This window comes from Gobio gobio, assembly GCF_949357685.1.
Source record: "Gobio gobio genome assembly, chromosome: 10".
NCBI classification, from domain to species: Eukaryota; Metazoa; Chordata; class Actinopteri; order Cypriniformes; family Gobionidae; genus Gobio; species Gobio gobio.
Window position 1 is genome coordinate 42,185,357 of NC_137116.1, and position 26,171 is coordinate 42,211,527.

The window sequence follows — 26,171 nt, forward strand, 5'->3', positions numbered from 1 at the left end:
GATCTAGGGCAGCAGCAGCCAGGAGCAGGACAAAAATCCTCTTTTGATAAAATGTAGAACTAGAACTTTATCATTAAAATTGGTGATACAAAAAAGTTCTACTTAAAAAAATACTTTGGGGTCACATATCACATTGGAAATGGCTTTTCGAATGTTTTAGGATTCTGAGGACAATTTTTCAAATGAATAAATGTTAAGGCGTAAAATTAATTCAACCCTATTTCTTGGTCACTAATCACATTTATGACACTGATCATGTGAACTCCTTGGTACGAAATTTCAGATTTGCTTGCTTCCATTGAAGCACAAGATGATCTTTTGGAACATTTACTCAAATCATGCTGGATAACATAGATCATCAGATTTTGTGGAGCTCTTGCCAGACTTGTGGAGTTCATGCCAGCTTGAGTGCATGTTGTCATTTTATAATATAATAAGTAATAAAGAATTTTGTATTCAATTAGAAAAAAATTACTTGGGGTTTCAAATGTTTGTCTGTATGGCAGGTAATTGTAAATTTTAAAGCTTTTTTTGGCACCATTTTCCTGGCTAAGAGGGAGGGATAATGGAGATGATATGGTTTGTATTTTGCTGGATTTTTGGCTGTTTTCTAACTAAATATGTTTTTGAAAATTGAGATATTGGGGTCCAAAGTTCCAAAGACTCAAGCTGCTTGAGTATTGTGTTCTGGTCCGCAATTCGGCTCTTTTGCTGCCTCCGAAATTGACTCAAAGGACATTAGCTTTTAGGTTGAAAATGGATGATCTTGTCAAGAACTGTTTCATTGTGTTCAAAGCCATTGTTTTTGAATTTTGCTGGTTGGAACAGTTTTTGGATTGTGGGCCATTTGGGGGGCATTTCTAAAACATCTCTGTCTTAACAGGGAACTATTATGGCACACCTAGGCCGGTCCACATCGGTCCTGACAGCCCCCCAATTACGTACCAGGAACATCGAAACCTCCTGAGGAACTTCCGTACCCGCAGCAAATCGCTCAGCAACCTGGAAAAGGCTGTGGAGGAAGGTGACAACAGCGAGGAAGACTCTGGTCTATCAGGTACTTAGCTGTTGGGTCCAACTAGGTTTTTTTAAACAAGTATTTATTTTTTAAATGCAAGCAGCTTGCAATCTCATGATATAATAATAAAATTAGAAAACATTATCTGTTGAGATAGGTAATTTCTATTACATAATCTATTACTTGTAGGGTACCCCAAGGCACTAGTTTGGGTCCTTTTATTTTTTCATCTAAATGTGCTCCTTTAGGTTCTTTTTTCCTACCTTTATCTTTTGATATCGAGCCATTGTTAAAACTAACATCAAACTTCTATTCAAGATTTTAAATAATTAAATAGAAAAAATTATAATTTCAAATTGACTTCACATAGTCGCCATTTTGGAGTTATTTTAAACCCACACATTTTTAAAGGATTAGTTCACTTTTAAATAAACTTTTGCTGATAATTTACTCACCCCCATGTCATCCAAGATGTCCATGTCTTTCTTTCTGCAGTCGAAAAGAAATTAAGGTTTTGGATGAAAACAGCCCAGGGTTTTTCTCCATATAATGGACTTCAATGGGCTCCAAACAGTTCAAGGTCCAAATGACAGTTTCAGGTAAAATAATAGCATAAATACTGCTCGGTTTCTCGCAGAAACTGATCGTTTCGCTAGATAAGACCCTTATTCATCGTCTGGTATCGTTTAAAGCCCTTTGAAGCTGCACTGAAACTGTAATTTGGACCTTGAAAACTTTGGAGCCCATTGAAGTCCATTATATGGAGAAAAACCCTGGACTGTTTTCATCCAAAACCTTAATTTCTTTTCGACTGCATAAAGAAAGACATGGACATCTTGGATGACATGGGGGTGAGTAAATTATAAGCAAAAGTTTATTTAAAAGTGAACTAATCCTTTAAGACAAATGGATGTCAGCTCAACTATGGCATGTTTGCATTTTTTATGTTTTTGACATTAAATACTATGGAATTGTGTTCAGAATTGATGCTGTTCTCATATTAGAGATGGAAAGAGGAGAGTAACATGAACAGCGTGACCTCTCGCTGGCCTGAGGTAGCCAAAGATTATACAAGACGGCCGCATCTCATGTCATGTTCACTGTACTCTACTCTCTGTTTTCCAGCGGGGTCTGCAGGAGCCAGCAGTGCCCCTCCCACCACCATTGTCTCACCTAATCAGACATGGGATTCAGGCGGTGGGCGGGATGGAGGGGTTGCCATGGAGAACGGAGCACGTGGAGGGGCTTTGCCTGAAAACTGGGAGCTGGCGTTCAGTGACTCGGGCGAACCCTATTACATCAAGTGAGTCAGCAGGCGATGAAGGGAAAAATAAGATGGTATAGTAGGGAATAGAGTGGGCAAAAATAGAGACAGAAGGTCATTTGCATCCTCCAGTAATCAAAGATTATACTCAAAGTTGACATGATGTCTTTGTATGTCACATTGGATTTTTGACGTGCGAAGGTGACCATTTGAACTTTTAAGATCTGCGTCAATTAAAAGAATTTAATTCAGACAGTGGAGTCCAGTTATGTTGGAAGAAAATGTTTTTTATGCAGTTTTATGGAAAGAAAAAAGTGACATTTGAACTTTAAGATGTGCATCAATGAAAAACGCATAATCTTTGCCTATCTCTATGAAAATTAAGTCCGCTTAATGTTTATTACTCTCATAAAAGATTACTGCTGTTGTATTTCATCTTAAAGTTGCTGATGAAACCTTGGGGGAGAAAAGTCTCTCATATCTCTCATTTTTCAGCCATAACTCAAAGACCACAAGCTGGCTGGACCCAAGGACTCAGGGCAAAGAGATTGTCAGCAAGACGGAGTGTGAGTGTATATATGTGCACGTGTGTCCGAGCTTGGCCCCTCTCCATGTTTTGCTCCCAAACACGCTCGCTCTCTCTGCAGTCTTCACACAAAGATTGATGACAAACCTTCCTGGAGCCATTTAGTCTTTCTCTCATGCCTTCATCTTATCCCTTGTTTCCTTTGCCTTTTAAACCTTATCCACGATCCCCTCATCCCTCCACGCTGGCTTTCACCTCTCATCTCTCTTTTTTTTTCTTTAATTTTAGCTATCATTCAAAGCATGCCCTCATGTCTGCCGAACGATTTTCAGAAGCCATTACATCTGTTACTATGCATGTGTGTAAGAAGCCCACGTGTGCAAATATATGTATGTGCATAAATATACAAGTGGGCTCCAAAATTCTGAGAAATTCTTTAAAATTATGAAAAAAAAACAATGTGTATTTAAAATCTAATTTAAGCATGGAGATAAGTTTTAGGAATTTTAAAATTTAGTTGTATATGTAATGTATATGGTATACTGCCTGCTATTGTTAGTATGTGGAACCATATGCATTATGCAGGTTTCTGAAAGTAGTTACTACATGAACTCTTCAAATTGCACGTTTAATTCAAGTGGGTGGCATTCAGTTATCATGCTGGAAGTAAATGTACAATCTGTTCAAATGATGAGTTGAAAACCAAAATGAAAGAAAAAAGTGGAACATTGCTACTGGTAAACTAGAAAACGAATACTTCTGGGTAATTTGTCACCAAGGAGATGGAAAAATCAACTCAAGCACTTTGCATTGTGGGAAACAGTGCCCTCGCAAAGTGCCAGTATGAGTAATATGATGGTTTGCGATTTTGAAAAGCGCCACAGTTTTCTTTTCTGCAAATTAATCTGAAATAGGAGAAAGTATTTTAAAATAAAAAAGTACTCCCCTGTATACAAATGTGTGATTTGAACAATTTATCCAGAGTATAATACAGCCCACATCCCAGCAGATGGCACTGTTGTTTAACAGTCAACTCCATCCTGAAACACTGTAGTGTGGGTAATAAGGCATTGTTAGAACTTTGCAAGTTTGTGGACTTAGCATACCATGTGTCGACACTTATTTCTCTGTTTGTGTGTGTGCGTGTCATTTAGTACCTACATTCACAGACCAACCATCTGAACTGAAGGGCTATTCCATACACACTCGCCTGTCGAAAGGGCCTCGTGGGTTTGGCTTCAACATTGTGGGTGGCAGTAGACCTCGAGAGTTCCTGCAGGTGTACAGCGTCACCCCAGGAGGTCCATCTGCACTCAAAACAGGTGAGACTGGGAGTTTTAACCCAGTGTCCTTTAAAACAAAAAAACAGATGCAGCTGGCACTGTAAGACAAACACGGTCAAATACATTAGTTAACATGATCTAATAATGAACTGCACCTATAAAGCATTTATTTATCTTTGTTAAAGGGTTAGTTCACCCAAAAATGAAAATTCTGTCATTAATTACTTACCCTCATGTCGTTCGACACCCGCAAGACCACCGTTCGTCTTCGGAACACAAATGAAGATATTTTAGTTGAAATCTGATGGCTCTGAAAGGCCTCCATTGGCACAATGCACGGTTCACTCTCAAGACCCTTAAAAGGTACTAAAGACGTCGTTACAAAGTCCATCTCACTACAGTGGTTCTAAAATAACTTTATGAATCGGCGAGAATAGTTTTTGTGCGCAAAAAAACCCTAAATAACGACTTATATAGTGATGACGATTTCAAAACACGGCCTCATGAAGCTTCGAAGCGTTATGAATCAGTGAGTCGAATGAGCAGTTTGGATCGGCAAATTTCAGCAGTTTGGCGGTTTGACACGCGATCCGAATCATGATTCGACTCACTGATTCATAACGCTTCGCACAAAACGCACAAAAACTATTCTCGCCGATTCTTAAAGTTATTTTAGAACCACTGTAGTGAGATGGACTTTGTAACGACGTCTTTAGTACCTTTTAAGGGTCTTGAGAGTGAACCGTGCATTGTGCCAATGGAGGCCTTTCAGAGCCATCAGATTTCAACTAAAATATCTTCATTTGTGTTCCAAAGACGAACGGAGGTCTTACGGGTGTCGAACGACATGAGGGTAAGTAATTAATGACAGAATTTTCATTTTAGGGGGAACTAACCTTTTAATGTTAATTTCAACATTTACTAATACTTGTTAACATTAGTTAATGCACTGTGAACTAACATGAACAAACCATGAACAGCTGTATTTTTATTAACTAACGATGAACAAATACAGTAACAAATGTACTGCTCATGGTTAGTTCATGTTAGTTAATACATTAACTAATGTTAACTAATGAAACCTTATTGTAAAGTGTTACTGCAAACACTGACCATGTAAAAAACTATTATGTTTTGCATTTTTATAATTTATTACAATGTCTATTATTATTATTCAGTAAAGCTTTTTTTTGTTATTCAAAAGAAGAAATTACCTAAAGCATTTTTTTTTGCTTGTGTCTTTCCTCAATATGACACATTTAGGAATATGTGGAAAGGCATTAGCTAAATTAAATGGAAAATTTAAGCTATTTAACATTTATTCTAATTTCACATTGAGAAAATCGAACACCACTGGTGTAGAGATTTGGTGAAATGAGAAGGAATTGAGGATTTTCCTGCATGCCGCATTCATATTACCCTGGCAACACCAGTATTCTCTATTGGAAATTGCTAAGTGGCTTCTGCTTTTTGCTGCCTCTGTATAAATCTGCAGCACAGGAGATGGCACTTCAATGGGTCAGCTCTTTAAATATTTATAGATGTGTGATAGATATAATAATTTAATAACACGCATAGATTTGTGCAGGGGACTCTTAAGGACGTTATGAATCATATGTGATGTAATGGTTCTGCTGATTATAATGTTCTCTTTTTACACTTAAAAGAAGACAAAAAGCCCCATAGATCTGGATTTAAGTCAGATCATTTATAGATGGCACAAAAACCAGGGGAGAGAAAAGCACACCAGATGGATAAAAGATAGATTTTACCACAGGAGCGTGAGCTGTTTGCTTTTCCTCTCTCCTCATCCTCTAATCTATCCCTCCAATCCTCACTTTTATTTTAGGCAGGAAATCCCTTGACACTCATGCTTTCTCTCTCTCTCTGTGGATTAGATTATTATGCCTGTATATATGTGTATGTGTTTGGTGATTTGGAGGGTCTCATGGTTTGAATCTGTTGATCTGCTCTTAATCCAGATGGGCCTGTAAGGTTTTAATCTGCCTTCTATTACACACAACACTGTCCACTCACGTGTTCTGACCCCCCCCCCCCCAACACCCACACACACACACACACACACACACACACACTCACACACACACTCACTTATCCTTAAAGCGGTCACGTGATACCTTTTTGTTATATCCCTTGTGATCGTCAGTTTTATTTGTTTGTCCTTGTTAAAATAGCCTTCATCCTCCCCTTTCTAACATTATTCAAACATCATTTTCACTGTACACTGAACTCTTTAAACTCACAAGATTAAGGACATTCTTTGTGATATGACCCCTTTATACCTTGTACTCACAAAATGAGAATCCGATTGCTTTTGATTTCCCTCATGTACAAATACAAATGACAGAAATGTCTCTCTCTCTCCCTCAGCGGACATCCTGGTCTACATTAATGACTCGTGTGTGCTGGGTCTGTCCCATAAAGAAGTAGTAGAAATGCTGAAATCCGTCCCCATGGGTCACAGTGTGGATGTGGTTCTTCGCCGAGGTTACCCCATGCTCTACAACCCTGATGGCTGCCCCAAAACCAGCCTCTCCTCCCCTTCTGACCCAACCAGTGCCAACCCTGCAGCCCCTAGTTCTGCTCAACCCCAGGTTCAACATCCTGATGGACACCAGCCCGGCTTGGTGAACCTCAATCGCTCCATGTCCCACCACAACAACTTCTATCCCCGTATGCAGAAAGAGGCCTTGGATGCTAATGGGAATACAGCACCCCAGTACTCAATGGTCAATGGAAATGGAGTGGGAGGGACCATAGGGCTGGGGGCGGTGCCTTCATCAAATGCCCCTCCCCCATCAGAGCGAATGAGCTCCAGTCACAGCGATACGGAGGTCAGCTCCGTTGTCACACGCAGGTAACCAGAATGGCGTATCGAACCAGTTTTATTATTATATAAAGATATTTATTAATGAACATTATCATTAATGAACATGGTGGTGGTAATAATAATAATATTAATAATAATAAGCATTAACAAGAATCGGTTATATAATAATTATTATTATTGATGCTGTTCTGTTTACACACGCATTTTGTATCCTCCACTCTTTACCCAGAGCTTCCCTTGTCCGAAGCTACAACAACAACACTCTTCCAGCTCCTTCTCACAACCATCATAGTTCCAAGTCTTCCGAGAGCGATCTCTCCTCTGCTACGCTCCCCCTGCCCCAGCTCGAGGTGGGTCCTACCGCCCCGCCACCAGGAGCACCTAGCACCCAGCGGCCTCCCATGCCCCAAACATCTCTTGCCGTCGCACCCCCAACCGAGCACCCACCCTGTGGTTTCAACGGGTGTCCAGCCAACAATCCCCCGCGACCTCTTCCGGGTGGCCTAGGGTCCCCCGGAGCCCCTGCTGGGGTAGGCTGCGGGGGAGGGGGTGAGCTGGTACCTGTGGCCTTGGGCAGGAGCGAGGGAGGGGGTATGGGTTTCAGTGTGACGGCTGGGGGGCAAGGAGGGCAGCTGGCGGTGGTGAAGAGAGTCTGGGACAGACGACAGTGCCCCTCCTTACAGTCAGGGGATGCCATTATTAAAATAAATGGCGCTGATGTGCAGAGCCTCAGCTTCGCACAGGTAAATTCAATAACTCTGCAGGTCCTTTTCTAAAACTCTTCCCGCATCAACCTTCTAAATTTGAATCCTTTCATATGATCTTTTTCATATGAACAGGTGCAGCGGGTGCTGCAAGAACATACCAAACAGGGTGAGGTGGTCTTATTGGTTTACAGAGGAGGTGAGTGTCACCCACACAATATAAAGATAGATCATTTATAATAAACAAATGCAAAATGACAAAAAAAAGAGCTGTCCATTTTGATTTCATGGTCACTTTAAATTTTGATCAAGTGTAGCATTAGTTCTGGCAGGTCAAGTTAGTCAGCTGATCCACATATACCTATAGGAATATGACGCCTATCACCTCAACTATATATATATATATATATATATATATATATATATATATATATATATATATATATATATATATATATATATATAGCGTTGCTCAGGAGCTAATTACACTCCTCCATCCCCAGCTCCACCTCTCGTCCAGTCAGGACTATGCTTTCTGATATTCTTCGACAAATTTCTTCAATTATGTAATTATGTTGTACATTAATTTATCGTCATTAAGAAAATTAATGATATCTCAATATTTTGGTTCTGTTCTGTTAACCCTAAGGGGGGTTATTGCTGCTCTCCCTGCTCTTATCCATGCTAGCCTCATGGATGTGCAGGGAGTTCTTGCCCAGAACAGAACCATACCACCAGTCCAAACTGTCAGTCATCTTTGACGATAGTGGTCCTGACAGAATGACTATTTTGTCTAAATAAATAAAAAATAAAACGCTAAAAACCTAAATCAGTGAATTTAGGCATCACAACGTTGTAATGTTCAGTATGAAAAATTTATATTTGTTTTGAGATTTAAGATTATAAATTACATTTAATATTTGTTATTATTGTTATTATTATTAATGTTTTTAAAGATTACATTTAAGTGAACGTTATATGAGGGCAATGATAATCTAACTGTAAAAAAAGAAAAGAGTGTGTACAATTAAATATCCAATATAGACCTATACCATTAAATTATATATTTTTTAATATTGTCACATAACTAATAATATAATATAATAACACATATCTGACTGCACATGATTTATACATATTTATCAAGAATAATTATTATATTTATGATGAATTCTATATAAATAACAGTATAGCAGGATAAATCTATCTGGTAAAATCTATCAGTACCTCCTGCCCTTATCACTAATCATTATCCTATTCTCTCTCAGGTCCTCTTTGCTCTCCAGGCTCCCCAAATGCCTATAAAAGACCTCCTCCCTCCCTGGGCACCCCAGATCTGACCTCACCCTCCTCCGATGGTGCTGTGCCCAGCCAGAGCACCCTCTCTCCCTCCTCGCCTTGCGGTGACCTCCCCAATTTAGTCCAAAGCACCAGCTTCCTGGACTCTGTGCCCGTGACCCTGACCCTAGAGCCCCGGGACTGGTTAGGGGTTGAGGACGGACCTACTCAGTGGAGCCGTACAGCTCCCTCTAACCTCGGCGCAGTATCCAAAAGCCATGTAGACGCAAGGGGAGTGGTCTCTTCCAGAGCGATGGAGGTGGAGTTGAGACGGAGACCAGGAGAGGGATTCGGGTTTGTCATCGCATCACAGGACGTAGTGAATGGAAGTAAGTACAGACTCTGCAGAACATGATCTGCATTTATGTTTTCTGGCCGGTGGATGTGACTATGCATTGTTTGTTTTATATCTGCTTATTCTGCTATTTGGATGGAAGCAAAAAAATAACATTTTATACATTAATACAACATTATTTATATAAAAATCAGGGCTCTGGAGATATACAGTCTGTCTGCATAAAGAAATGATCACAGAGGGAGAGAGTGTATAAATCTGCCTTGTTTCCTGTTTGAAGGCCAGGTGAATCGTAAATATATATATATTTTAGAGAAAAGGGGCATTTTACCCCTCTAAGCATGATGGTTGTCTGAGTCATGTCATTATGCAATAAGCATGTGCAGAGAAAATCTCTAATTAGCAGTCTAATTATGATTTCTTTCACTTGATTTGAGGCTTAGCTAATATGTGCTCATTTATTTTAAGGAGACGTTTCTAGTTTTTTTTATTATCAGTTATTAAATGCGCATGAAGGATTTGAGCTTCACTGCTCTGAGTGTGTTCATGTAAGATAAGTTAAAGTCTGAATGAGGTCATGGTTTGTGTCCAGCACTGCTTGTAGTTGTGAAACAACAAATGGAACAGTTTCCTGAGTTTGCAGTTTTTCCTGTTTTCATTCTCTTTTTTTTTCTTGTGCATTGTCCTTTTTTCATGTTCAGTTGTTTAGTAGTTCAGTACTTGTTCATTGTTATTTGGGGTTGTTTAGTAGAGAAATATCTTCTGTTTTTTAAAATAGATCCACAATCAAATCAGAGATTTCCAACAAAGAACTCTTGTGATCTGTCTGTTTTTACATGTTTTCTTTATAATTTTGTTACATTTTTAACATTTACATGACTACAGTACTTCATATAACTAAATGTTTAATAACTAAGTTATTAGGCATAGACATTGCATCAATCTAAATCAGTACATTGATTATGGACTTTAATAATTGTTGTTTGTATTTAATATAATACTTTAATGAATCATTACATTACATTATCCAAAATGAGCTTCTTATTTTCAGTTGTAACATTCAGATTTCATATGTATTTATGTTGTGTAAACATTTGTGCCTTCTGCGCTATATATATATATATATATATATATATATATATATATATATATATATATATATATATATATATATATATATATATATATATATATAAAATTCAAAATAATATATATATATAAACATTTGTGCCTTCTGCGCTATATATATATATATATATATATATATATATATATATATATATATATATATATATATATATATATATATATATATATATATATATATATATATATATATATATATATATATATATATATATATATATATATATATATATATATATATTAGAATTTTGAAATGAACCAAAGTAATAGAATCAAATCAGTCATATTTCTATTTCTATGATGCATGATATAATTAATTAAAGATTTGCAAAAATCTAATATTTACACCTGAAAAAATAAATGGCAGATCATTTGTAGTAAGTTATTGAAAATATTAGAGATTTGTTCTTTTGCTCACCAAGGCTGCTTTTATTTGATAAAAAAATACAGTAAAACAGTTATATTGTAAAATATTATTTCACTTTAAAATAACTACGTTCTGTTTTAATATATTGTAAAATGTAATTTATTCCTGTGATGGCAAAGCTGAATTTTCAGCATCATTACTTTAGTCGTCAGTGTCACAGAAATCATTGTAATATGCTGATTTGCTGCTCAAGAAATATATATATTTTTTATTATTGTCAATGTGCTTCTTAATATTTTTGCAGAAACCGTGATACGTGATATGCTTTTTCAGGATTCTTTGATGAATAGAAAGTTCAAAAGAACATTTATTTGAAATAGAAAGCTTTTGTAGCCAGAAAAATTTCTTTACTTTTCATAATTTAAGTGTCCTTGCCGAATAAAAGTATTAATAAAAAAAACTAAAAACTTGCTGACCACAAACTTTTGAACACTAGTTTATATACTGTGTGTGTATTGTTATAAATTCCCAATATATAGTTGTAAATATCACACACTCTTAGGCTGATTGTTTTGCCACGAATCAGTGTAGTATTAAATCACTTTTATTTTCCACGTATTCCCTATCATGCTTTCACTCAACATCCCTCCCTTCAGTGATCCCTCTCTCTCTTTCTCACTCTCTCTGCACTCTTTCACCCTCTCCCCCTCTCTCTTTTCCTCAGTTCAGTTTTTTCAGTGCAAGCGTCCTCAGTGTCTCTGCTCTGAGGGGAAAAACACCTGAACAGTCCTTGTTTTCTCCATTTCTTCACTGTTTTGTAATATTATATGTAGATTAAAGACTCCGTGTCAGGGATTCTCTGGATTTGAAGCTGGATTTAGAAACTCTATCAGGACAAAATGCTGGAAAGGCTTCAGTCTGCCCTGAAAACGATGAAGGACGTGAAACGTAAATACTCTCTTATGTACTCTTCTAATATCTGTATTCAGATTAATTATTGACCCTGGTGCTGTTTATTTGACTGTATTTGCAGCTGAATCAATTTTAGTGATATTTTAAAGTGATTCAAAACATTGTGCGTGGGAACGGTCTGCTTGCGTGAGAGAACAGGATGCATGTTTCGCATGTGTTGCATTGTATTCGTAGCCTTTGAGCTCTCCGGGATAGTTCTTCTAAAGTGCACCCTTTTTGATTACATCTCTGTACTTTTCATACTTCAGAGCGTCCTGGCACTGTGGTTCACCTGGGGTCTCACATGCCTGAAATATTTCAAAGGCTTAATTCTTCTGTGATGTGTTGGACGAGTGAACACAGACTCCTCCACACTATAGAGGCATCCAAATCTTCAATAGAGATAAAGAGGCAAAAAAACAACAACGTTGAAGCATATAAAATATCATTTAATTCACATATATCATTTACAAAATGGTATCAAAAAGTCTGGGTACTACTGTTTTTTTCTACATGGTACCATCGTTTTATGACCATAGTTTTCTTTCCATTACAAAAATGTACAAAACTCTTGTACCATGGTGCATGGTAACACATTTTAATACTATAGTATTTTGATTCATATCAATTAATGTACCATAGTATTTACATGGTACGGTATTTTCAAAAAATACCCTGGTACTGCCATGTTACAAGTCCAAAAATACACCCATGGTACTACCAGGTACATGTCCATTGATCATTTTTTGGACATGATACCATCGTATTGCCATGTTTATTTGACCATATAGCATTTTTTTGGACCGTGTACCATGATATTCTTTTAAATCTGTTGGAGCATCATGTAAGTACCATAACACATATTTATCTCTATATTCACCTTTATATTTATTTTGAATTTTCTGTCAGCTACATTATTACTGATATAAGCTGCTCACCCTGAAAATCTTATCGTGTGTGTGAGATCATCTGCATGAGGTCATTTGTAGGGAATGTGTGTGTGAGACGGGGAGAGGGCGAAGAACACTTCAATATGATAATGACTGTATCTTATCTGTATCCTCTCCATGCTGTAATATCCTTAAGGCTCCGTCTTATGCCCGTTTCCATTTTTCAGAGGAGCGAGTTGTTCTGGGGTCAGCTGATGCAGTTTCGTGAAGCTTGGCAGTGTTAACAGACATTGCATGTTCTGGATCATTGATTGAGCATGTTTTCTCCTTGTCATGTGAGCTTTTGCATTGTTCATTTTAGTGCATATTTGGATGGCAGGACTAATAAGCTGGATAAGATTAAATATTAAACGGTTGGTTTTGCATCTTTATCCACATAGGGAAACAAGCAAGCTTGTATGTGTAAGTTTGAACGTTAAACGCGTATTGTGGATCTCTTTAGATAGGATGCGTAAAATCAATTAGTTTGTTCCTAGAAATTAAGACTGTGTCTGAAACTTAGTTTCACTGCAGATACTGTTGTTTACAGCAGTGTTGGGGTTGTTTGTTCCTGCACGGTCAGCCTGATGTAAATGGAGTGTTGTGGGTCTGATGCTCAGTCACCATTAGTGTTACTGCTGTGATCTGCATCTGTGTTTCTGCTCCGCAGTGTGTGAATGTTTGTTTTCCTTATGTTTTTGCTCACTAACAGCATTTTTGAAGATTTAAAAGTATCGATACACACTTTGTCACTTGTTGTTGAGCAGTTTTTTTTTTGTTTTATCAAAAGCAATGTACTGTATTGAAATTACTCTGGAAGCAAGTCAATTTTTCTTATGGGAGCAATGATGATGGTCTATCCATTCTCTCCAGGGTTTAGAGCTGCAATCTATGACGGTAGTTTAGAATTCAATTTAACTTTATTGTTGGAGTCTCTTCCAAAAATCGTCTTGCATCCCACAGCCGTTACTGTCTCACATCAATTCACATCAAGTAATAAAACACAATACAATAAACACCTCTTGATACAGAAACAACATATAAGTATGTAAATACACAACCAGCTCAGAACCCTGAGGCCTACATAGACCCCCTTATTCTGATTTATTAATTTTTCACGAGTTAAAGTCGTTCTAAGCCTTTATGACTTTATTTCTTCTGTGAAAGACAAAGGAAGATGTTTTGAAGAAAGTTTCAAGAATATTTGTCTATGTAATGAAAGTAAGTGGACCCCATTTACTTGCATTGTATTGACAAAAAAGAAAAAGAAGGTATTTTGTGTCCTGCAGATGAAAGAACGTCTTGCAGGTTTGGAACAACATGAGGGTGAATAAATTATAACAGAATTTATATTAATGGGTAAACTGTCCTTAAACTGGCCATTTTTTGGCACTGCGAATACGAGTTTAGACCTGAATTGCACATTTAATCAAGTTGTGCTCTTTTACTGTTGCCTTTCATTCATTGACTGCTCATGTACTGACAGAATCATTTACTCACTGGTCGCTCAAGGGTATTGTCAATGCATTATATAAATGCAAGCATACAAAAGTTTTGAGGTTAAGGACCTTGAATGGTAACACTTTATTTTAGGGTTTAATTCTCGCTATTAACTAGTTGCTTATTAGCATGCATATTACTAGGATATTGGCTGTTTATTATTACTAATAAAGCACATATTAATGCCTTATTCTGCATGACCTTATTCTACATCCCTTAATCCTACCCAACACCTAAATTTAAACTTTACAAAAACTTACCTTACTAACTATTAATAGGCAGAAAAATTAAGAGTTTATTGAGGCAAAAGTTCCCCATACTAAAGTGTTACCCCTTGATTTGTTAAACACTGGTTCGATAAATGGGAAGTCATTTCTATTTTTTATATTCATTTCTGAAACTGCCAAAATTGAATTTGTTAGATGTTTTTGTTGTTGTTGTTATACTATAATTAAAGCCAAAGTGTGTATTTAAAAAAAAAAAAAACAGGTTTCCTCAAATACTCCCTCTCTCTGCTAATGGCTGGATTATCATATAGCCACACCCCCAAGCCCACGCTTTTGGCTGAACTGTTATCGGACTGGTTGGATTATTCAAACAGACCGAACAAGTAATAAGTAATGGTTTATAGTTATTCTGTAGTACTTTTAATTAAAGCTAAAGTGTCAGTTCAAACGGAATAGCAAAAATACTGACTATTTTCTCAAATACTTCACCTCTCTGCCATTGGCTGGCTTATCATATAGCCACCCCCCAAACCCATTGTAACAAAGTTTGTTGTTATGGGAAGAAGGAAGCGGGAACCGGCGAATGTTTAAACACACACATAATACAACATAAACAAAACACGACGTAAAATCCAGGCCTGGTCCTCTCTCGTCCTTTCACTGTTGTCGCTCCTCCTTTTATGCTCGAGCTCCTCCGTGAGAGATACGAGACCGGTGTGACACGCAGGTGACGCTCATTTGCAATCACGCCACTGGCCTCGCACCACTCTCTCACGGCTCTCGCCCGCCCTGCTTGTCACACCCATGCTTTTGTTTGAATGGTTAACGGACTAAAAAGAGATTTTCTCTCTGCCAATGGCTGGCTGATCAGATAGCCACTACCCAATACTACGCTATTGGTTGAATTGTTGTCGTGCTGGTTGGAATGTTCAAACAAGCAGAACAATGTTTTGAAAGTATTTGCCTTCATAATAAACTGGAATATGAGAGAGTATTTTAACATCAACACAACTCTTCTTAGATTAAGAAGCCTACAGGAGTTTGCCAATAGCCAGGTAAACATGTGTGCGTGTGTTTTTCTGACATGTGACAAAAGGTCATCTTCTCGGTCCTACTGTTCGGTACTCTGCATGAGAAGTTTTGTTCGAGTGCTGCAGCAATCCACTCTCGACCCCTGCCTGAACTCGGCTCTGTTCTTCCCGCCGAACCCTGTGGTGTGTGTAAAACTCGGCTCTCATATGGCTCATTGGCTCGCAGTTCAGAGGAAATCTGCCCAGACGTGAAAATAACAGAGGCTCGAGAGTAAAAGTGTAGGTGAACAAAAACAAGGTTTTGTGTAAAAGCGCTGAAGCTCGACCCAGTTATTCTACACAATTAAAGAGTAGTTAAAGTTTCACTCGTGCTTCTGTTGTACACCTGTTTATGCTGAGTGTTTTTTAAAATATAAATGTGTGTGTGTATATACATATATATATAAAACCTGCCAGTAAAATACCTCTCTCAACACTATACTTACTGTTATAAGCTTTAGAAAGCTTGCGTGTCTTTCTCTGTCATTAATAATAGTGTGTGTTTATAGGATTATGGGAAGTGTTTAATAACAGTTATGTAATAAACACCATACCTTTATTAAGTCAAAAAATACTCTGTTGTTCAGTAACGACAAATCCCAAAGAGCATTTCTCTCTCTTTCAGGCAGCTGGGTCAGAAACAGCTGTATTCATCCTTGTTATGTATCTATTTATCTCATGTCTCATGTGGGAGACTTTTATGAAATTAAAAAAAGCCCATGTGCCGTGTTTATTAAATGCATCCTTCCCATAAACACAATAACTGTTCAAATCTTTTTTTTTGCTCCGTATGTCCACTTCTATAAATAACCCACCAAACAATATGCTCATTAACTAAGATCTTTTACAAGCTATGAATAATGCATGAATGTGTTATGAATAATAGACAGACTCATGAATAATGTAGTTTTTGTAATAATTGACAGCACTTAACGATGTGGTACGTGGAGAGCATTCTCTTCCAGCTCAACACGCTTCACATCACACTGAATACACACTCACCTGGGCTCTACTGATTTTGTACACACACACACACACACACACACACACACACACACACACACACACACACACACACACACACACACACACACACACACACACACACACACCACACACACACCACACACACACACAGGTTTGTTTTGCTATCTAAGTGAGGACATACCATAGGCGTACTGGTTTTTATACTGTACAAACTGTACATTCTATCCCCCTACACTACACTACCCCTACTCCTAAACCTACCCATCACAGGAAACATTCTGCATTTTTAATAAAACATTGTTTAGTATGTTTTTTAAGCTATTTTAAAAATGAGGAAATCTGAAATGTCCTCATATTTCATGCTTACGTTGTAATACCAGTGTAATACCTGTATCATTTATACAAATTTGTGTCCTCATAAATCACACACACACACACACACACACCCACACAGAGAGATGTTGGGTTTTGATGTTATATGGGCACTTTCCATAGAAATACTGATTTTTATACTGTACCTTATATATTCTAACCCTAAACCTAACCATTACGGAAACCTTAAAAAAAAAAAATTCAAAACACATCACTTAGTATGCTTTATACAAATTTATATTTTCCACATGGGGACCAAAATATGTCCCCACTAGAACAATAATTTTGGATATTGCCATCTTTGAACATAGGGTTTACCTGAACCAATAGGGTGAATTTCCATTTCATGTCAGCTTTAAACACCACATCACATATACTGTACATGAAAAGGTTTCTGTGTAGCTTGCTTTACATATGTATTTGATCTCTCTCTCTCTCTCTCTCTCTCTCTCTCTCTCTGTCTCCTGTATGTTTGATCTTGTCGTATGTAGTGATTTCTCTCAGGACAGATCAGATACTCTGTCAGTAGTTAAACTAGCTGGTTAAACTAGAATATTAGAACTTAAAAATCAAAGAGCAGGTGTTTTTGAGAAAGCTTCAGGACTCTTTGTACAGATCTAAAAGGGACTCATGTTTTGAGGAAGTGTTTCTTGGCACATTATCTAAGACGCAGCAGAGTGTAATTTAGGAGAACATTTCTAACATATGTTTGTTCTTTTATGTCATGTTCGATATGTTTATTTAGATCTGCTACCCACTGTCAATGCAACACTGTTTCCTTTTGTTTTTTGTCATTAATTACCTATTAACTCTTTCCCCCCCATTGACGAAATAACTCCTCATTCATGAGAAAACACTTTCCTGCCATGACTGTGATGACGCGTTGTAACGGTCATCAACATCGTAAATCCTTTCCATTTATAACACTAAACTTTCTATTATATTGCCTTTGCATTAAATTACAAGAGACTAGTTAATGCTGCTGTGAGTGTTTCTATTACACCGGGGAGTGGGAGTGATGGTAAAAGACTACTGTTATCATTCTCTCTCTATTTTTTTTCTTTCATATTCATATTTTCAAAGCACTATTGAGGAGTTTTTCTTTTGCTATTTAAACAAATGGGAACACAAAAAAATATATTTAATGTAGTCTCTCATTCACCGCTATAAATGTTTACCAAACTATGCGACTTCCGCTTCTGAGAAACACGGAAATATGAAAAAGGTCCAGTGATGAGGTTTTTACGGCTTTTTCACTCTTATACGGTAGGGGTCTATTACACATCCCCTAAACGATTACAGTGTGTCCAGATCAAAACACAGGTGAAGAAGAAGCAGAAACGAGCAATCTCATATGCAAGCAGATGCATATGAAAAGTAATACGATCATCAACAATAAACAGCATATAAACCAAAACGGCCTAGTGTTACTGAGTGAAATATCGACCCAGGAAGTGGTTAGGACTGTGCAAGCTTTAGGGGTGTTGATGGACTCGATCTACCCTATCTGTGTTTTGCTTATCATACTGAATCTGATCCAGATGTAGTCTTTGACAAAAACGTGATTTTACTCAGCTTTTTGCTCAGAATGTTGCTTTTTTAACGAAACTTACCTACATTCAAGTGTTGATAAAAAAAGAAGGCATCAAGCTAGAATAAAACAGATTTTTTTCTGTCTGTTCTTTCTTTTGATTGATATATATATATAGTATGTTCAGATATTCTTACAACTAAATATTCCGGGGGCCATAACATTTTTGCTAAAAAGGACCAAAAAAGCTGGTGCTGACTGGAAACCTTTTTTTTTTTTTTTTTTATGCTGACGGGGAAAGAGTTAATAGGCTATACAAGCAGAGCTTGTGAACCTTTGTGGTTCTGCAATTCCCTCAACATATTGGGTGGCTGAAATGCATTGCTGAATTCACAATTCACATATGTCGAAATACAAAAAGCCTTATACTTGAAAAGGTACTCTATGCTGTCACTTTTGACATACTTTGCAAACATTTGTGAGCATTAAAAGGGCTAACAGAAACAGTTTCAGGTCTGTTGTCGTATGTTCTGCGCTGTCGGCTGTTTTCCCACACAAGTGCACAATCAATACAAACAGGTCGATTCACAGGCCAGTGGCAGTACAGTATGAGGCTGTACTAATAGTGTGTTTGGGAATGCCCCTGTATGTGAAAATGCAAACGCCCCTGCTACACAGTATGCCACAGGAGCTGAGATTCAGAAAAGATTCAGAAAAGTTGAAAAATAAAAACTAAGCCGGGCGAATCTTCAAATGTAAATGTTGTAGGTGTTTAGCAACAACTAAGAAAATAGTTTTTGTGGTTGTTGTTCATATACTAAAAAACAATTATGTCTTTTTTTAAGATTTATACATTTCAATTAATAGTAAAATTCCATCAAATTAAGTTGAATAATCCTTACTTATTTTAATTGAATAATTTAACAATCCTTAATCAATTATTCAATTAAAATATGTAAGGATTATTCAATAAATTTGATATAATTTAATTTGACTATTAATTGAAATGCATAAATCTTAAAAAAAGGCTTAAATTAAAAAATTTAATTGTGTACACTACCGTTTATAAGATTTTTTTTTGTTTTATGTTTTTTGAAAGAAGTCTCTTATGCTTACAAAGTCTGCATATATATTTGATTAAAAATACAGTAAAACCAGTCATTTTGTGAAATATTACAATTTAAAATAACAGTTTTCTATTTGAATACACTTTAAAATGTAATTTTATTTATTCAGCAGCCATTACTTTAGCCTTCAGTGTAAAATGATTCTCCAGAAATCATTCTAATATGCCGATTTTGTGCTGTGTTGACAACAGTTAGCCTAATATTTTTGTGTTCAACATTCTTTGATGAATAGAAAGTTCAAAAGAACAGAATTTATTTGAAATAGAAATATTTTGTAACTATTTAAAATTCTTACTCTCACTTTTGATCAATTTAACTCTCGCCTGTTGAATAAAAATATTAATGTCTTCAAAAAAACATACTGACCCTACATTTTTGAACAGTCATGGGTTCATCGCCTTACTTGTTTGGTACTTTTTACATTTATTTAGTCATTTTTGGGCCTTATCCAGGAAACGCTTGAAGAACGCAATCTCTTTCAAAAGTTTAGTAGAATGTTGTGAATCATAATTCAATAGGATAATTAAGTCAAATTTGTTTGATAAATAAAGGCCTTTGTCTGTGGGGAAACACACTGCTCTATTCATATTCTTAATCATGTTATTTTAGCCTCTGTCTTTCTCTTTTATGAAAACTTGCACTTCTGAATATTGGTCTGTTCATTTGCACATTGCTTGCAGAAACATCTCCATAACAAAGATGAATATGGAGCAGAATGCTAAAGGCAACAAAGCAGTATTTCAGTCTGCTGCCTGAAGTTTTATGTCTCTGTTTTCTTTCTTCAATTGACTGTCTCAGTGTAACATGATGGCGAGTGCTCAGGGTAATTGTACGCAGGTCTTTGAGATTACAATCTTGGCAACCAACCTCTTGTTTGGCTAAGAGTGAAAGGGTGAATAATGTGGAGAGACGAGGTTGGAGTGGAACAAAACACCATACTCAAAGCGTCTTTGATAAACAATAGGCTACACGGGATGAGTGCAGACCCTTCAAAGGAGAACAACAGTGGAACTTGGGACACACTGAGGAGAAGGCAATAATTAAACAAACACAGGTGTACAATAACCTTGATTGATGCATAGGATTTCTGTAACAAATTTGCTCCACCTTCTAACTAACAGATGGAACAGTTTATTCTTATGGCACGTTTGTTCTTTCTGATAGGAATTTTGTTCTGGAAACTCTGACCTTTGTGGAATGTGAAATCGTGTGCGGAACAATGCTTGTGGGTTTCTTTTTCTATAGTGTGATGGAGAACACATCAAAATAAACTTTTAAATCAACAATGGCACACAATGTTTTCTTATTGATGTCTTTGTGGATCTGGAATCCCTGTTGTTCATATGTCGTTTCCTATGGGATTCAGTTACAAAGCAAGTTTAGCCACTAAAAAGGAGAACATTTTGTCAAGATTTACTCGCTCTCATATCATTTTACAAACAAATTCTTCTTGCTTGGAACTTTAAAGTGTTAGTTCACCCAAAAATGAAAAATTCTGTCATTAATCACTCATGTCATTCCAAACCCATAAGACCTTCGTTCATCTTCAGAACACAAATGAAGATATTTTTGATGAAATCCGAGAGCTCTCAGGCCTCTCCATAGACAGCTATTTAAGTAACCCTTTCAAGGTCTAGAAAGGTAGTAAAAACATTGTTAAAATAGTCCATGTGACTCCAGTGGTTCTACCTTAATTTTATGAAGCGATGAGAATACTTTTTGTGTTCAAAAATAACAACTTTATTCAACTATTTCATTCTGGCCTGTGTCAGTCTCCTACGCAGTTTACATTGTAAATTGTGCTCCCGCGCATGCGACGTGTGTTCGCTTGAACAGCATCGGCTGCCGTAGATCTTGAAAGCGCTGCACTATTTACAACGGTAACTGCTTAGGAGACTGACTGCAGGCTAGAACGAATAAAGTCATATTGTTATTTGTTTTTGCGCACAAAAAGTATTCTCGTTGAAAGTCTGACATTGAAAGTGTTAATTAAATTGCTGTCTATGGAGAGCTCTCGGATTTCATCAAAAACATATCTTAGTTTGTGTTCCAAAGATGAACAAAGCTCTTACAGGTTTGGAATGACATGAGGGTGAGTAATAAATGACAGGATTTTAATTTTGGGGTGAACTATCCCTTTAAGAATGTGGTAGCTTTGTGTGAGGAACGGTTGAAACTTGAAATCGTTATTCTGAAAAGTCAAAAGGTTTGTTTTATTGAGTGGGCTAATACTTAAAAAAAAAAGAACTGTCCCTTTAAGAGTGCCAGCATAGACTGTATGAGTCATGCTGTTGTCAAGTCACCTTTTATATATATAGCGCTTTATGCAATACAGATTGTTTCAAAGCTGCTTTACAGTGATAAACATGAAAGTAATGATTCAATGATGCAAACAGAATTCAATTCTGCTGTAAAGCAGTAAACAGTCATTATTCAGTTGAAGTCAGTTCAGTGTTGATTCAGTTTGGTTCAACTACTGTGTAAAATTAATCAATTATGGAAGTTCAATTAATCTATAAAGCATCTCTGGAGAAAACAGTTGTGCTTATGGAACTGCTGAAGCTTTACGATTTGCATTACTTTGCACATTATCTGTTCAATAATGAAATTACTGACTCATCACTCCAGACTGGCATTAAAGGATTAGTTCACTTCAAAATGAACATTTCCTGATATTTTACTCACCCCCATCTCATCCAAGATGTTCATGTCTTTCTTTCTTTTTATTAAGTTTTTTGAGGAAAACATTCCAGGATTTTTCTCCACATCATAGACTTCCATGGTCCAAGGTCCAAATCAATGCAGTTTCAAAGCGCTTTGAATGGCTTCAGAGGCTCTGCGCGATCCCAGACGGGGAATAGGGTCTTATCTAGCGAAACCATCAGTCATTTTCAAAAAAAAATAATTAAATGAATATACTTTTTAACCTAAATTGCTCATCTTGCGCTGCCCTGAGACGTGCCACGGATTGTGCAATCCTGTCGGAAAGGTCACGCTAGACGTAGGTGGAAGTACCGTCCCAAGCGAACGTGCGAGGACTAATACAAACGCCCTTTACCAAAAAAACACTCCATCTTCAATTTCAAAATCGTCCGACATCATTATTGAACCTTTTTTTGCTGAAGGATGTTTCTATTAGTCTTCACATTTGCGCTTTGTAAACACGGGGGCGGTACTTCTGCCTACATCTACCGTGACCTTTCCGACGTGATTACACAATCCATGGCACGTCGCAGAGCAGTGCAAGATGAGCAATTTAGGTTAAAAATTATATAATTTTTTTGGGGAAAATGACAGATCGTTTCGCTAGATAAGACCTTATTCCTCAGCTGGGATCATGCAGATCCTCTGAAGCCCTTCAAAGCCCTTCGAAACGGCATTGATTTGGACCTTCAACATTTTGGTTGCCATGGAAGTCTATGATGTGGAGAAAAATCCTGGAATGTTTTCCCCAAAAAACGTAATTTCTTTTCGACTGAAGAAAGAAAGACATGAACAGAGATGGGGGTGAGTAAAATATCAGGAAATGTTCATTTTAAGGTGAACTAATCCTTAAAGGTCACTATTCAGAACTTGTGTGGTCTAGGATGTCCCATGATTATGTAAACATGAAAGTTTGAGTGAGGGATTTGTTCACGACTGAGTGTTCATGTTCTGTCAGCTGTGTAATTGTCTGTTGATTCAGTGATTCATACTGTTCATTTAGAAATGTGCCTCTCCTTGTGCAGTCATATCATTATATTATACAGAACAGGGGAAAAATATTTAGTGGTCAATTATAAAGTAAAGAGAGTTGAGTTTTATTTGCATGGATGAACATCTCTTTCTTTCTGTCTCTTTTCTCTCTTTAGCCTCGTCTCTAGTGTCTCACAGGTTTGTGACGGTGCGACGGGGGAGCCCAGCAGCACGCAGTGGTCAGATCCAGCCGGGGGATCAGTTGGAGGCTGTGGAGGGCAGATCAGTGGTCACGCTTCCTCACAGAGACCTCGCACAGATACTGCGCAGAGCTGGCAACACACTCAGACTCACCATTATACCACGCTCTCACACTAGTAAGCACACTACACACACATAATGCTTTTAAATTTGCTTTACTGGTTCTTTTTTTGTTTTTATTTTGTATGTTTTTAAATTGTGGTATTTTTGCTCATACACTAGCGTTCAAAATTTTGGGGTTGGTAAGATTTTTAAAACGTTTTTAAAAGAAGCCTTTTATGTTTACCAAGCTGCATTTGTTTGATAAAATATAGTAGAAACTAGGGCTGTGCGATATTGAAGAAAATGCGATATGCAATACCTTGTTAAATAATGCGATATTCGATATGATATTTCTTTAAAGGATTAGTTCACTTTTAAATAAACTTTCGCTGATAATTTACTCACCCCCATGTCATCCAAGATGTCCATGTCTTTCTTTCTGCTGTCGAAAAGAAATTAAGGTTTTTGATGAAAACATTCCAGGATTTTTCTCCATATAATGGACTTCAATGGGCCCCAAACGGTTCAAGGTCCAAATGACAGTTTCAGTGCAGCTTCAAAGGCCTTTAAACGATACCAGACGATGAATAAGGGTCTTATTTAGCGAAACGATCGGTCATAAAAAAAAGCACAAATGCTCGCCTTGCTCTGTTCTGTGATGCGCGTTTTGATTTTAATAATGTATTTGTAAATGTTTAAATTAACATGAACAAAGATGAATAAATGCTGTAGAAGTGCAGTTTGCATTAGTTCATTTTAACCAATGAAACCTTATTGTAAAGTGTTACCTGATCAATTTTCTGCATCCTTGCTAAATAAAAGTTATAATTTTATTTATAATCGCACTGTCCCAAAACTTTTAAATGTTAGTGCTTGCATGCTTATTTGTTTTTATTGTGTATATCTTACATTTTGTATTTGTTAAGTGCTTTGAGAAACTTGGTGTAGTTTATTAATATTTATTAATCGTTAACTAATTTAAAGTCAATTAAAACTGTATTTATTTATTAAATAAACATTTTAATTATTGTGTTAAAAAATAATTTGAAATCTGAAGTAATATTTCTGCTGATGGCTTTGAGGTGTATTTTCAACAGTTGCCACAAGATGGTGCTGGTGTATAGACTCTAAATAAGTGGTACCAAAGTGTGTGTCTAAACCAACCACAGACTGAAAAAAAAAAGAAAGAAAAAAGGTCTAAACTGATGAGTGTGTTTTTTTTTCTTCTTTCAGACAATAATCTGCCTGAGTACCCTGACTTTGATGCTGAAAGCAGATTAAGAAAAGGGCATCGGACCAAGCAAAAGGTGAGTCTCCATATACACAGAAATGTGGGATACATCATGTATTTATTTTTTAGAAATTATTATATTAAATTATAATCTTTAAAATAGTCGGAGTGTAGCATGTTATCTGCAACTTTCCAAAAGTATTTCATACCCCACACCTTCTAGATCCAAATAAACTTGCATATGAAAATGTCTCTTTCTCTGCAGGATTCCCAATTTTATAGCGTTGATCTCGAGAGGGGCCCAACAGGGTTTGGTTTTAGTTTGCGAGGTGGAAGCGAGTATAACATGGGGCTATATGTACTTGGTCTGATGGAGGGCGGACCGGCCTCACGCAGTCAGAAAATTCAGGTTTGTGTACACTCCTATTTAATTACGAAACAAGTAAATACATTTCATTTGATGCTGTCAGGGATGTTTGAAAGTGTGACTCAAGCACTTGGAGTCGTGTTGTGAAGACTATGCTGAGGCATGCTGGGTTTAGGTGCTGTTGTTTGACATTACGCTGAGTTACAGAGGGTTTTGCTGACTCATGTTGCAGGTGAGTGATCAGCTGGTGGAGATTAATGGAGACAGCACAGCCGGGATGACACACAGCCAGGCCGTGGAGCAGATCCGAAAGGGAGGAGCATGGATACACCTCGTACTGAAGAAAGGCAATGGATATGTACCGGATTATGGTGAGGGGAGACGGGTGGGAATAGAGGGTTCAAATCATTTAGTTTATGATCAGAGTAATGTTTGAAAGATGGCCAGTATATTTGACAAAAGTTCTGCTTCCCTCTGATAGTTAACAGGTACAACTATTAAGTTAACTAGTCCAGACCATGGGCGGATAAGAGGATATTTGGAGCTTGTGAGTTGAAATGTTACATCTGTCCACGAAAACTTGGTGGAAAAAGCAAGATGATAGACATTCAAAATATTCAGTATATAAGCCCCAGATGCCCATCCTCTAGTGCCGCCCATGGTCTGGACTGAAGCTTCTTTCCTTTCCTGCACTTTTTGCAACTCTGCATTGGATTTTTCCTCTTTATTTACTTATTTCTCTCTTTCACTGCTTCATACTTTTTGCTCTCTTTCTCTCTCTCTCTTGAACTCTCCTCCAGTGGAGCTTTCCAGCTTATCTCTTTGTATGACTAACTCCAAGCAGGGCGAGCCTTGCTTCTATGTCATCGGCCGGACAGAAAACACGCGGTTGGTAACCGTTCCTGTTGGTCGTCTTTTTTATGTTCACTTTCTCATCTCGCAGTTCTCATATTGCCTTCTACATTCAGCTTTTTCTGTTTCCTATAACAAGGGGTGTCATTGTTATTGTATATCAAATATATAATATTATTATATATTTAACAGTGTTTGTGTGTGTGTGTGTGATTTATGTTCAAAAGCGTGGGGTCGATAAGATTTTTAATGTTTTG

At 37.1% G+C, this 26,171-nt stretch overlaps 1 protein-coding gene across 1 annotated transcript in view; it reads left to right on the forward strand.

Moving 5' to 3' along the window:
* magixa (MAGI family member, X-linked a) overlaps window positions 1–26,171 on the forward strand; it is a gene marked incomplete at its 5' end in the record, with an annotated part of 49,228 nt that overhangs the window by 14,327 nt on the left and 8,730 nt on the right. The window contains 12 exons of the mRNA XM_079827670.1: window positions 884–1,057; window positions 2,144–2,321; window positions 2,778–2,848; window positions 3,963–4,130; window positions 6,483–6,969; window positions 7,172–7,685; window positions 7,782–7,845; window positions 8,915–9,313; window positions 23,338–23,538; window positions 24,698–24,771; window positions 24,961–25,104; window positions 25,295–25,433. Coding sequence (XP_079683796.1) covers window positions 884–1,057; window positions 2,144–2,321; window positions 2,778–2,848; window positions 3,963–4,130; window positions 6,483–6,969; window positions 7,172–7,685; window positions 7,782–7,845; window positions 8,915–9,313; window positions 23,338–23,538; window positions 24,698–24,771; window positions 24,961–25,104; window positions 25,295–25,433 — 2,613 coding nt within the window. The remainder of the gene's footprint in view (window positions 1–883; window positions 1,058–2,143; window positions 2,322–2,777; window positions 2,849–3,962; window positions 4,131–6,482; window positions 6,970–7,171; window positions 7,686–7,781; window positions 7,846–8,914; window positions 9,314–23,337; window positions 23,539–24,697; window positions 24,772–24,960; window positions 25,105–25,294; window positions 25,434–26,171) is intronic.